Below are 12,833 nucleotides of genomic sequence, written 5' to 3'. Positions count from 1 at the left end.
ACAAAATGTTATGATAAATCACAGAGAAAAAAAAATTAATAAACAGATAAAAAAAAAAAAAGATTAAACCCGCTGCCCTCCCCCCAGCGCCAGCGCTCGTGCCCGCCTGCCTCTCCCCCACCGTCACGAGCTCAGTCCCAGAACCGGGAAGCTGCCCGGGGCCCAGGCCTTCCCCCGGGGGCCCCGGCAGCGTGGGGTACCCGGTCAGGAGGGACAGCCCACAGCGGAAGGGGAGACAGAGTCCCCCACCCTGGCCTCTCGCCTCAGCCCCAGTCTTTCCTCAGGGAAGACCCCCCACCAACCCCTGGATGGGTCACAGGGCTAGGAGAGGGAAACTCGGTGGGGGGCCCTGGGGGCCGGGGATCTGATCAACGCAGGGGTTTCTGTACAGATCTGGTCACTGTAAACAGCTCTACGTCCAGTGGGCCTCAGGCCAGGCCAGGGATGGTCCCCAGGGGGAAGGGACACAGTTCCTGGGCACCAGGAGCCCCGCTGCCCCAGAGCCCCAGGAGCTCTGGGGGCCCTCGTCCTCCAGCAGCTGCGGGAGGTGGTTTCCCTTGGCTCTATCAGTGGTTCCCAAACTGTGTTCCAGGGAATACTGAGGTCCCAGGAGGTGCTCAGACTCACTGTCAGGTAAGCACTGAGAGGCCCTCCTACGGGGCACCGCCACGCCTGCCGAGCCCTGCAGCCGGGCGGCCAGTCTCACTCCAGCCCGGCGCTCTCTCTGTGAGCATTCTCAGCCCCTCCTGTGCTGCTGGACGTAAAGCTCCCCCATTTGCTCCCCAGGATCCTGTTTGTCCCTGAGGCTCTGGTGAAAAGCACTGACTAGAAAAGGTGTCTCAGGAGACAGGTTCTAACTCAGGCTCCGGGAGACGCCCTCCCGCCATCTCCGGCCCGCAGTCCTCTGCCCGGCAGGCCCAGCGGCCTGAAACTAGGTGGGCAAATATAACCTCACATTGCCAGGTGAGACCTGAGGACGAGCTGGGTTAGGGAACAGCTGAGCCTCCCACAAAGGGACCGAGGGCTCCTGGGCCCTCTTTCTGAGGGGGCGGACACTTCCTCCTCCCCCAGGCCACTGGTCTTCTCCTCTCAAGTCCCTCTGTCCCTCAGGAAGGACACCTGGGGATGGGGAGGGGGGTTCTCCAGAGAGGAGACAGCTGCCCCAACCACCTCCCCAGCAGGGCCAGTGCCCCAGGGAGGCTCGTTGGCCCGTGCCCTGGGGGCAGCTCCGCTGTCACCACCCTCAGCACTCAGCAGATGGGCAGAGCCAGCCCCAAACAAGACAGAACCCGGTCACTGGAGCTCTCAGTCCTGGGCGGGCAAACAGGCCAAATCTAGCAACTGCTCAGAAGTGAGAACTGGGGGTGAGTGCTTGCTATAAATAAAATAAAGGATGGAAAGGCAGTAGGGCCTGGGCAGGGGGGCAGGGAGGCACCATGTCTGAGGGGTCTCTCAACACCCAGTCTGTGAGGGGGTGGCATTAAGTCTCACACCGACAGGTGGCACAGAGCACAACGGCTCAGGAGAGAATGCACACGGCAGATCTGGGAAACGGGGGTGGCTGGAGCTGGGTGAGCCAAGGGGAGCGTGAGTGACTGGAGGGAAACAGATGGCAGGTCCCTGCAGCCACATCAGGAGTGTGGGTTTCACCCTGCAGGCCAGGGAGCCGTTGCTGGAACCATGGGGTCACTTCTGCTGGTGTTGGGAGATGGACAGGGAGGGAGGGAAGACAGGAAGTAAGGAGACCCAGGCGAGGGTCCACAGGGCAGGGGGCGGGGCGCAGGCTGGGTGGTCTGGGGCGGGCGGGGGAGGGGTGGCCAGCTTACTTGGTGGGGAGATCTGATGGAGCTTGATGATGGGTGGATTGGAGGGAGACAGAGAGAGAAGAAAGGCTTTGACCTAGATTGCTGCAGGAGGTGGTGCCTTTTGTCATTGGGGGAAAGCCTGCAGTGGGCCAGGTGGAGGGGTGGTCATCGGGGGGGGGGACATCAATCTTGGCCATGTGAGCAGGGGGGCATTTCGTGACCCCAGTGAGAGCTGTCAGAGGGCAGTGGGACCGTTGAGCTGGGAGCAGAGTGGAGAGGCGGGGTTGGAGAGAGAAATCGAGGAATCCTTGGACCATGGTGGGCTGACGGCCTCGAGGCTGAATGAGGCCCTAAGAGGGTGGGGGACCAAGACCCAGCCACGAAGTTTGTAGAGGAAGGGGTACCTTCGGCAGTAAGAAGAAAATCAGGACAGACAGGGCCGTCAGCGGAAAAAGCGTGTGTTTTCAGTGGGTAAACTGCCCGCTAGACGCTAACTCTGGCCACTCTGTCCGGAAAAACACGAGGCTTTTGTCTGGTGTGGGCTTTGGTGGCAGCTGGTAGTTAGAAGAGGACTCTGTGCGCATAGGACTTTGCACCTCCCAAAGGCCCCGTCGTGGCCCCTGTGGCAGCCTGGTGAGGAGGGCGGGGGCTCTGTGTCCATCTGTAGATGAAGAGCTAAAAGCAGCAAAAGGAAAGGAGGGGGTCTCCTAGTTCATGGCTCTTTCTAGAAAGTTCTGGAACTTCTCTGAGGCATTTATCTATCCTCAGCTTCCCCTCCACAGCCACCCCATGAGGTTCCCCCAGGCCTCCCGGACACTAGGCAGGCTTCCTGGACACTCGGGGAGGGGGAGTGGTCATGTCAAAAGTCATGCTTTCTTCGAGGGGGTGGCCTCTAGCGTCCTCATGGAAATTCTGGGTGAGACCCCCACAGCCCGCAAGGTCTGACCTGGGTGGGAAACCAGGGAAACATCAGAGGATGTCAGCCCAGGGTCACGAAGGCAGGCTGGCTCCAGACAACGTCCAGAACAGCATGTCCTCGGTGGAGTGCCCTGGAGCCGGCGGCCCCACCCGGCCAGCAGCCCAGCGCTCCCTGAGGATCTGACATTGATCTGAGTGCTCCATGAAACTGGTACACTGGGACTCTCCGGCTAATATATTTTTCTGCCAGAAACACCCAATAAAATGTACAACAAATGAATAAAACTGCAACGTTGCCAAGAAGTGATGGGTTCCCCCAATTGCCAAAAATGCCTCAATCACTCTGTGTCTTAAAACCAGCCGCAAGCCAGGAAATTGTTCCTTAAAATTCAACTCAGGGGTTTCAGCTGCAGGAACTCCAAGCCCTGGGATGGAATCTGCATTACAGATATAAACCATGGTGCAGCCTGCTTCTGCACTCCCTAACCCCAAGCCCAGCCTCCCGGAGGCCACCAGGGACTGGGGCTTTCTCCTAATCGTAACAAGACCGCCAAAAACACGAGGCCTGGGACAGAGGCTCCCGGGAAGGGGACATACGTGTCGGGCACGTTCCCTGAGTTGAAGGGGGCAGCGGTAGATCTCGAATCCCTATGTCAGCGGCTGCAGATGTGTGCTGGGTCTGTGAAGTCCTGAAATGCAGCGTTGATGTGCCTTGGGGCATCTGGGGGGCTTGGAGTGGAGAAGTCACAGCCTTCATCAAATTCTCAGAGGCCTTAGACCCAGAAAAGGTTAAGAAACTGCCTTGCCTCTTAGCCTCGTAGGAACACCCCATGATCCAAGAAGCTGCCCTGCCCGTCAAAGGCACGGAAAGCAGAGACCAGCTGTCAGGTCAGCACAAGTCTGGGAAGAGTAAGGACAGGAGATCCAAAGTCCACCTAATTCAGTTCTACAGACAAGGAATGAGCAGCAGGCATTGCCAGACACTGTGATAGCTCCAGGGCTCTGTCCCCCATGGATGAGCAGATAAAGGAGGCGTACTATTAAGACACAAACCCAATCTCCACCCTGCTGTGGTGGAGGTATGGAGGGTGAGGTATCCAGAAAGGCTTCCTGGAGGAGGAGGCGAGCCTTGTGCCTGTCTTCTTGCCTGTCCTGAAAGAGTAGGTGGAGGCTGGTTATGCAGAAATGGAGCTGGACCCTGAAGGAAGGGATGGGGCTTCCTGAGACCGGACAGTCCGGATGCTGTGGTGCAGGAACTCAGGTTCTGGAGGTTTTGGTACGTGGTGAGGGCTGCCCTCTGCTCCCCAGGTCCCCACCTGCCCTCGCACTGCCCTGGCCTCCCACAGCTTTCCCAGGCACCCAGGCTGCGCTCTGTGGGACAGTAGGGCCGGATGTGGAAGACCTTTCATCTCCCAGACAGCTGACATCCTGGCTCCCTCCCACAGGGCCAGGCTCCAGCTTCTGGGGCTGGGATCAGAGGAAGCCCTGGGTGGCCCGCTGGTCCCTGCATGCCTTTGATTCTTACTCTGTCTTGCTCAGTGGCTGGCACTGCCACAGGCTCAGGCAGGAGCTCCCGCTCAGGGAGGCCAGTGTGCCTGTCGCTAAGAAGGAACACAAGGCTGGGAATCGGGTGTACGTACCCACCTCTCCTGGGCTACCCCATCCAGGCAATGAGCATAGTACATCTACCCAACCCACCTGCCTCTTGGGTATCTCGCAAGGAGGAAGTGAAATATGAGATGGGAAAGCACTTAGACCGAACAAAAAGAGGCCACCAGATGTCTTGGCAGGACCTAAAAGCAGAGTCAGAACCCTGGCTTCTGGCCCCAGCTCTGGGCCTCGCCAGGCACCTGGCTTTGGGCACGTCACAACTTCACTGTGCCTCGTTGTCAGAGAAGGGTGTCCTGCCCGGCCCGGCCCGCCTCCCCGGCTCGCGTGGGCGCCACGTGAGATAACGGCTAGAAAGTGCTTGGGGAAGAATAAGGTGCCGCCGCCGTCAGGGATTACCATTATTATTAAGGAGCGTGATTACCGCAATCCGGAAAAGCTGCCATTAACGAGAAGGCTCCCGTTCGTGTTGATTTAATTTCCTGGTTAACTAAGCGTTGGTGAGAAAAAAACTCTGTTTCCACCCTTATTGAAAATCTTTTAAAATGATGCCAGTGTTCTTTCTTGCACTGTTCGTGGTTTAGCCTGGAGTCTTTCTTTATGAATGCATTGATTGAGTCGCACATTCATTTATTACTCTCGCTCTGACCTCGTGCAGAGAGGTGATCGCAGACCCAGTGCCTCCGCCTCCGCCTCCGTGCCCAGGCTCCTCCCGGCCACCCAGGACTTGGGGTCGGCCCCAAGTAGGAAAAGCCAAGGGGACGGGCCTGGGAAATCGCCCGGGATGGGACCTTCCGGGTGGTTTTCCCGCAGTCTCCTGCAGCACCTTGCTGTGTCACCATATGTTTCCTTATGGTTCAGAAGTAACTTCTGACTAGGGGAGAAGGCTTTTCGGGGATTCCTCAGGTACATTATAAAGTGACATGGTTGCTTTTTCTGAAAAACAAATTTGCCAGGCCTGACACGACCCAGTAAACAGTCTCTCGCCCTCCAGGGCTCACAGCCCTCAAGCCACGGGAGGGCCTGGGCTCTTTGCAGGGAGGCTGCTACCCCGGGCGCGTCGCTCTCAGAGCTGGTGGTGGGCGGAGAGTGACAGAGGGCATTTGGAGTGGAATCTGATGGGAGGAGGCTGGCTCAGTTCAATAAAACCGTCTGGGGCCAAGCTGTGCCTTCAACGTCTTCAAGCAGAGAGTCCTTTCCATCCTTGAGCTCCAAAGAGATTTCTAGGGAGGCGTTTCCAGAGGTTCCGAGTGGCAGCTGCCTCCTGGGTAATGCTTAGAGCGTACTGAAGGGGCTGCCTGTGTGGGAGGAAGACCACCAGCCGAAGGGCAGGGGGTGTCCAGCCCTTAGCAGCGGGTGCCTCAAACTCTGGGAATTTTGTGTCCCCTTGGGAAGAGGGTGGCAGTGGCGCCTGTGTGGGGACGTCCAACCAGCTGCAATGGGGAAATGCGTGTAAAGCAGGGAGCAGGGGCTGGTGCTCCTGGGCAGCTGTGGGTGCAGGGCCGGGATGTGGGGATACAGATATGTTTGACCTGTTGCGTGGTCCTTGGTGACACAAGAATCAGTCCATGTGTACAGCAGTGGGTCTCAGCTGGGGGCAACGTGGTCCCCTGGGGGAGAATGAGCAAAGTCAGGAGACATGTCTGGTTGTCCCAGTGGGGAGGGGCGGGGACTAATGGCACCTAGCAGGTGGAGGCCGGAGACGCGGCTGAGCATCCCGCCGTGCACAGGGCCCCCACCACTGACAAGTACCTGGTTCCCGGGGTCGGTGGTGACGAGGCTGAGAAAGCCCGGCGTGGGGACAGCAGCCCGTGTGTACTGCTGGGGCGACCTTGGGCGGGCCCCGTGCTGGCCTCACGCTGCCAGTGTCTGTGCTCTCCCCCCAGAACCCCGACATCGTCCTGGTGCACTACCTGAACGTCCCCGCCATCGAGGACTGCGGCAAGCCCTGCGGCCCCATCCTCTGCTCCATCAACACCGACAAGAAGGAGTGGGCCAAATGGACGAAGGAGGAGCTCATCGGGCAGCTGAAGCCCATGTGTGAGTAGGCTCGGCCGGCCGGCCCAGGTCCTCCGGCCTGGGGACCCGGGTAGGGAGCCCCTTCCCGCTCGGATGACAGTGAACTTAGCTCTTACAAGGACCCCGTCCACCCGGTCCTCACGCGCTCCCTACACACCAGCCGGGACCTGGATGTCAGCCCACGTTACAGATGAGAAAAGTGGGTTCAGAGGCACAAAACACGTCAATAAGGAGCAGACCCAGGAGTGCTTGTGGGTGTAGGCAGGAGCCCGGTGGCAGTCCAGGGGGGGAGGCGGTGGGAGAGCACAGGCTGGCTGGAGCTGGCCTCCTCCTGCCCTCGGCCCATCTGCTCCTGGACACGGGGCCTGCCTCCGCTCCCAGCCGGGGCGGCCCACAGATGATGGCAGTTGAGCTGGATTGCATTTTGTCAGCAAAGCGACTCTTTCCAAAGCATCTGTCAGGTGCAGACCACTGAATACAAAACACCGAGCGAGTCCAGAACGCTGCGGGCATGGCTGGTGCCTGGTTTCCATGGGCGGCCGCTGGAGGGGACTCTCCATGGCCTCTCCTGCAGCCTGGGCGGCTGGGCTCAGGGAGGACAGGCCTGAGAAGAGCCACCCAGGGCACAGGGCCCGGAGCGCTGATCTCTGAGGCTCAGAGCAAAGATCTGATGTCTTACAGGGCCTCAGAGAGCCGGTCAGCGGGTCCCTCAGACTCTGTGTCACCCTAGGAAGCAGGGCTTTGGGGGGACGAGCTGGGCACCACAGACGGGGAGCAGCTGAGTGTCCTTTCCTGGAGGTGGCAGGGGACAGCGGCGGTGCGGTCACTGAGTGTCCAAGCTGAGGCCGGGGGGACACCTGCAGTGACCAGCTAGTCCTCAGTGCTCAGATTAGAGGGTTCCTCCCCCCAGCCACAAGGTTGGAGAGGGGTCAGGAGGGCCAGGCTTCTGTGCAGGGAGGTAGAGCCCCCCACTAGGCCAATGGTCCAGCCTGCCCAGGGGCGGGACCCCAAGGCTGAGGTCGCCACTGCCCCATGCACATGGGTGTGTGCCCGCGGGGAGGCTCTGGCCAGCTTGGCCTTGCTGCCTGCCAGTCCAGGCTCAGGCTGCGTCCAGTCGAATCCTCCTTAGCCACGTCCTCCTGCTGAAGCCACCCAGGGCCCTCAGGATGGAGCACGAGCCCCTGGGTGTGCCTGCAGGGCCTCCATGCTTGGGCCCCAGGCCGCTGCCCCTGCCCCCGGGGCTCCACGCTGTGTAGTCCCCCAGCTGGAGCCGCCGTCTCTCTTTCCTCTGCCTGCCTCTCTCCCCAACCCTCATCTGCTCACCCACCTCACCCTTCCCCTCTCGGCCGAAATAGCGCCTCTTCTGCTGGCCCTCCCAGACCACCCAGCCGGGACGTCACACCCCCAGCCCCCAGGCCTCTCAAGACCCCCAGGGAGACATCAGACTGAAGTCAGCCTCCCACACTTAACCAGAAGGGATCACACAAACCTCTTCAAAACTCCACAGAGCACCGGAGGCTGGGAGGCGTCACAGCTAGTTCCCGTCAGTCCTTCCCGCCTGCCAGGCCGCGGGCCCCGCCCGGTGCTGGGCTCTGGGAGGGCTCTTTGTAAATACCCGAGGCACGGCTGAGTGGAGAGTGCCCAGGCCCCGCTCTGACCCACTGCCCACAGGGGCCTGAGCCCCTGACAAAGGCCCCCAGTTTCCAGGCCCTGGGAGCCGGAGCTGCCCAGTGCCCCCCACACCAAGGCCAGGCCTGGGGACCAGGGAGCGGGGCAAAGGTGCCAGAGGTCCTGCTCTCAGTCCCGCCTGCCCACCCCTTCCATCCAGTGGTGTCTAAACATGCAGGGTTTGTACGTGACCTTGGGTTCCCTCCCCCAGGACTGCCCACACTTCCTCTCTGGCAGAGCCTTGGCTGGGCTGGAGCAATGGCCCCGATATAACCATGGGCACTGACGCCACCTGGCCAGGCCAGTCGAGCCAGATCTGGGGAGCCAAGAGGTGGGCACACGTCCTGACTCTGTGATTGCTCCACTGTGTGACCTCAGGCTGATCACCCACCCTCTCTGCACCCCAGTTCCTTTTCTGTAAAGCAAGAGAAAGAATCATGCTGTCTTTGCTCTGATATCAGAAGCATCCAGCCAGCTCCGCGGGGCCCGGCTTGGCTCCCAGGCCTCTGCCGACCCAGGTCGAAGGTGCCGAGGCCACTGTTTCATCCCATTTCCTGGAAGGTTCCAGAGACCCAGATAGCCAGAGATTAGCCAAGGGGATGTTCCCGAGGGAAGAGATACCCTTCAGGGCGGCCACCGTGGCCAGAGGCCTCAGGCCTGGGCCCTCGCAACGCCTCTCACACACACAGACGGCCCTTTTCCCGCAAGCCGCCCTGTGGCCATCTTCGGGTACCTTCCCCATTCTTTGATTTGAGCCCGTTACCTTTCCTCTCCTCATTGCCTCCACCTCCTCACCACACCCCCATCCTCACAAGGGGCCCCCGCCCTGGAAAAGTCACCCTTCCCTACAGGGGCCTGTCAGAGTCAGCCAGGAGTGTCACCTCCCAACGGCCACCAAGGTGATGAAGCTTCACGAGCTCCAGGGGGTGGAAAGCAGACCTGGGTCAGCCTCAGATGCTTAACCAGAGGGAACTGTGAATGCCTGTTCCAAAGTCTGCAGCGCATCAAGAACATTATGTAAAACTACACCAAACTCCCCATAAATCTAATCACATTTGGCTCTCTGGTGTCTGGGGGCGGGAGCAGAGCCGTGCAGTTGCTCAGAGTGTGCATGTGTGTGCAGGGTTCCGGTTACAGACGCACAGGCTGGAAACACAGCCCGGGAAATATGGCTCCAATAAAAGCTTTCAATGCCGATCAGGCTTGGAACACACGCCGGGCACCAGCTCACCGTGTTCGGGGAAAGCGGGGATGCGCTGGGAGCCAGGAAGGCATCAGATGTGGTTCCAGCATCAGGCATGCCACCCAGGGCTGGAGCCAAACACATTAGCTTCATCACATTTTCACATAAATCACATTCCTTCAAAGACTTCACAGTTTGATTTCCTGATGTTTCCAAATTCCTCTGCCCTGCAGCAGAGTTGTCAGTGGTTTAATCAAAATGTTGTGCTTATCGGTGGTGAAGTGAAACTCTGCTCCTCAGCCTTCGCCTCACCTGTTGAAGATGGGGGGAGGGCGGGGGAGGGCGGAGGGCAGGGAGCTCGTTGTTCGGAGCCTTAGGAATCTCACAGACCCCGGCTTCTGTGCCAAACCGACTGCAAGAACACCAGCTTGATTCTTGCAGTTGTGCCCTTTAGTCCCATGGGGTCTTCCCACAACCTGCAAACTGAGGGAGGCCTCCTCCAGATTAAAACAAAACAAAACAAAACAAAACAAAACAAAACAAAACAAAACAAAACACCAAGGGGAAAAAATTAAGATGTTTGTTAGGAATTCCCAGTATGTTTCCCACGATGCTTCGCGACTTTTGCAATCCCTTCTGTGGTATTTAGAATATGGGTCCTACTGCTGTAACACGAAAGAAACGGTGACTTAACGTTTCTTTCTCTTTCACGTAGCAATACAGGGTTGAAAGGGCAGCCTCAGAGTGTCAGGGATTGGATCAGCCACCCAGGTGCTTCCCAGCTGGCTGCTCTGCCATTCCTAGGGCATTGTCCTCTTTTATGTGGGCCAAGATGGCTGCTCCAGCTCCTGCCATCGTAACTGCATTCCAACCAGTGGGAAAGGGAGAAGAGGAAATGGAGGACAAGCTTCTTCCCTTTAAGGACAGGGCCCAGAAGTTGCACACAATACTTCCACTCATATGTCATTGGCCAGAATTTGGTCATAGGGTCACCCCTCATTGCAAGGGAGTCTGGGAAGTGTAGTCTTTTGCTAAGCACTACCATCCTAACTTTTACTCTGGGGAATAGGGTTCTTCAAGTGAGGCCTACTCAAGGCTGAGTAGAGCTGAGCTCTCAGCCTGGGGGCCTCCAGGAAGGCCTCAGCTGAGAATTGCTCAGCTCAGCTCAGCTCAAGGCCTGAAGGTGATTGCCTAGGTCCCAGCTGTCAGAAGGTTGGAGTTTATAGAGCTCAAGAGAACATGATCTAAAGATCAGCGTGTCTCATCCTGGAAACTCTGGGGTCTGTTCCAATGCAGCTGATCTGAGAGAGCACAGCTTTGGACCCGGCAAACCACCACGGTGTCTGCAGGGGCTGGCGGGGGGGTCTGCTCCTCCCGGGTCAGCCTTGAGTGGGACGAATGAAGGGTCAGATGAGCCCTGAGCCTTGGTCCTGCCAACCTGGCGGGAAGACTGCTCAGTGATCCTTGGCCGCACAGAACCACAGTGGCCCAGACTATCCGCCCTTGGGGAGCCAGATGGAGCCAGTTCCCTGGGACTGGATCACAAACTCAGAGCACTGTGGCTTTCTGCCCTGTGGCAGCCCGGGAGGGGACAGGTGTGCCAGCCACTTCCCAGCTAGCAGTCGGTGAGGTTGTTCCACCCAGAGTGAGGGATGAGGGAGTGAGCTTTAAGCTGTGTTCATAGCCTTTCCCCCAGGGGTCCCCAGCTGGGCACAAGCAGCAGTGAGGGCGAGGAGGATGTGCAGAAGGACTTCCAGGAGCTGCTGGGAACGTTGGTGAGGGAGGCACAGACGTGGGGGGAGCCCGGCTCCTCCTCTGACCAGCTGGTGGTTCCAGAGCCAGGAAGTCAGTCCTCTTTCCCAGGTTGGAGCGCTCAGCCCCTGCCAAGCACTGGGCTAAGGGTGGTCAGCCAAGGCCAGCTGGATGGTCCTTTGGGGACTCTGGACCAGCAACACTGGACCAGAACACACTCCTAGAGCCCTGGGGAGGTTGCACGGTGGGCAAAACCACAGGCCCTGCCCTCAGGAAGACACACCAAAGGGGCCGTAGCAGCTGAGGAGGCCAGGCAGAAGGCCTGAGAGTACCCTGGACTGGACCAATGTGTGGGACTTGGAAACAGGCAGAAGGCAGAGAGGTGCTCCCAGGCAGGCTGGGTGGGGCAGCGCGGAGGAGGAAGCAGGCAGAAGCCAGCACAGGTGTGGCCCAGAGGTGGTGTCACGTCTGAGGCTTAAAAGCCACGTTGAATACGAAGTGATGGAGTCGGTGAGGAGCGTGAGGTGGCAACGGTCATGTGAGTCCGAGGGCGCCGAGCCCTGCGAAGAGTGAGGACAGAGGCCACGCTGAGTATGAAGTAATAAAGGTCACGTTGATGCGGAAGAGGCAGAAGTCATGCTGAGTGGAAGGGAGTGGAGGCTGTGTCAACGAAGCCATGTTGAGTGTGAGGGAGGAAGTTACGCCAAGTATGAAGTAATCAAGTCCACGTTGATGGTGGGATGGAGGCCCTGTTGAGCATGGAGGCGGGTGGAGGCTGTGCTGACAGTGAGGGTAGAGGCCGTCCATATTCTGTATGAGAATGGAGGCCCTGTTGAGTGTAGGTGGGGCGGGCAGAGGCCATGTTAGGCTTGAGATGATGAAGACCATGTTGATAGTGGGGTGGACCACGTGGCTTCAAGGGTGGACTCAAGGGTGCTCTCCTAGCTCCCAGCAATCCTCCGTTACCCCAGTCACCTGTGGTCCCTGGACACCTGCAGCCCGCTGGTGTTCCCAGGAGCAAGGACCTCCGCCCCTCGCCACGTGCTGTCTGGACAAGCATGCTCCTAGCCTCTGAGCAATGGCCAGGACGGGCCTGCAAGGCACCCGGGACCCGGCAAAGACAGGGTGGCTGGAGACAGGAGCCCCGTGTTGGCTGAGACGAGGCTGATGCGGCAGAGACTGGAAGGAAGGAGGCTGGGTCACAGGTGCCTCCACCAGGAGCTCCTTGCCCCACATGTTAGGCCAGCAGAGCCTTCAGTCTCCAGAGCACCCCCCGCCACCTGCCTGGCACGACCTCCCTGTTGCAACACTCAAGCCTTGGGGTGTGTAAGGCAGTGCGTCTGTTGTTTTCGCATGATTTTCCAGACAAAGACCAAAGAGCCAGTAAGAGGGGCGGTGTTTATTTGTTTTTCTTTTTTGCTTAGATTGTAATCCTGGTGATTATAGAACATCAAGAAGTAAAATCAACAAAGGCCTTCCTTTCCGGGCCCTGCAAGAACTCGTTCCTGGTCCATTAGCGCCACCCTGTGGCCCACAGCAGCAGAGCGGCTCCGACACGCGAGCCCTGCGGGGAGCCCCACTCCCCAGCCTGGGGCGACCCCGCAGGGAGCACGTCCAGCCCCTGCCTGAGGACCTGGTGCCTGAGACCTGCTCTGTGATTCTGGAGCGGTGGGGGTTGGCGTGGGGCTGGAAGAGACAGAAGGGGGCCCTCAGGAGCCTCCTCTCGCCCTGGGTCTACCTGGTCCGACAGCACCTGGCCAGCGCAGGTGGAGGGGCTGGCAGCCTCACCCTGCTGTTACAAAGGGCCAGAGGGTTTCTTTTTGGCCAGAAATGTTTGATTGGCAGCATTTTCCATTGTCCTCATCTCTGAAGTTAGACTC

General features: G+C 59.0%; 1 protein-coding gene across 1 annotated transcript in view; it reads left to right on the top strand.

Moving 5' to 3' along the window:
- Positions 1-12,833, top strand: part of CAMTA1 (calmodulin binding transcription activator 1) — an 819,414-nt gene that overhangs the window by 705,814 nt on the left and 100,767 nt on the right. The window contains exon 7 of the mRNA XM_072975888.1: positions 6,218-6,371. Within this exon, the coding sequence (XP_072831989.1) occupies positions 6,218-6,371 (154 nt within the window). The remainder of the gene's footprint in view (positions 1-6,217; positions 6,372-12,833) is intronic.

The sequence above is a fragment of the Vicugna pacos genome, chromosome 13, assembly GCF_048564905.1.
Source record: "Vicugna pacos chromosome 13, VicPac4, whole genome shotgun sequence".
Taxonomy (NCBI): Eukaryota; Metazoa; Chordata; class Mammalia; order Artiodactyla; family Camelidae; genus Vicugna; species Vicugna pacos.
Note: the sequence above shows the minus strand (reverse complement) of the source record. Positions and strands in the feature narration are given on the sequence as shown.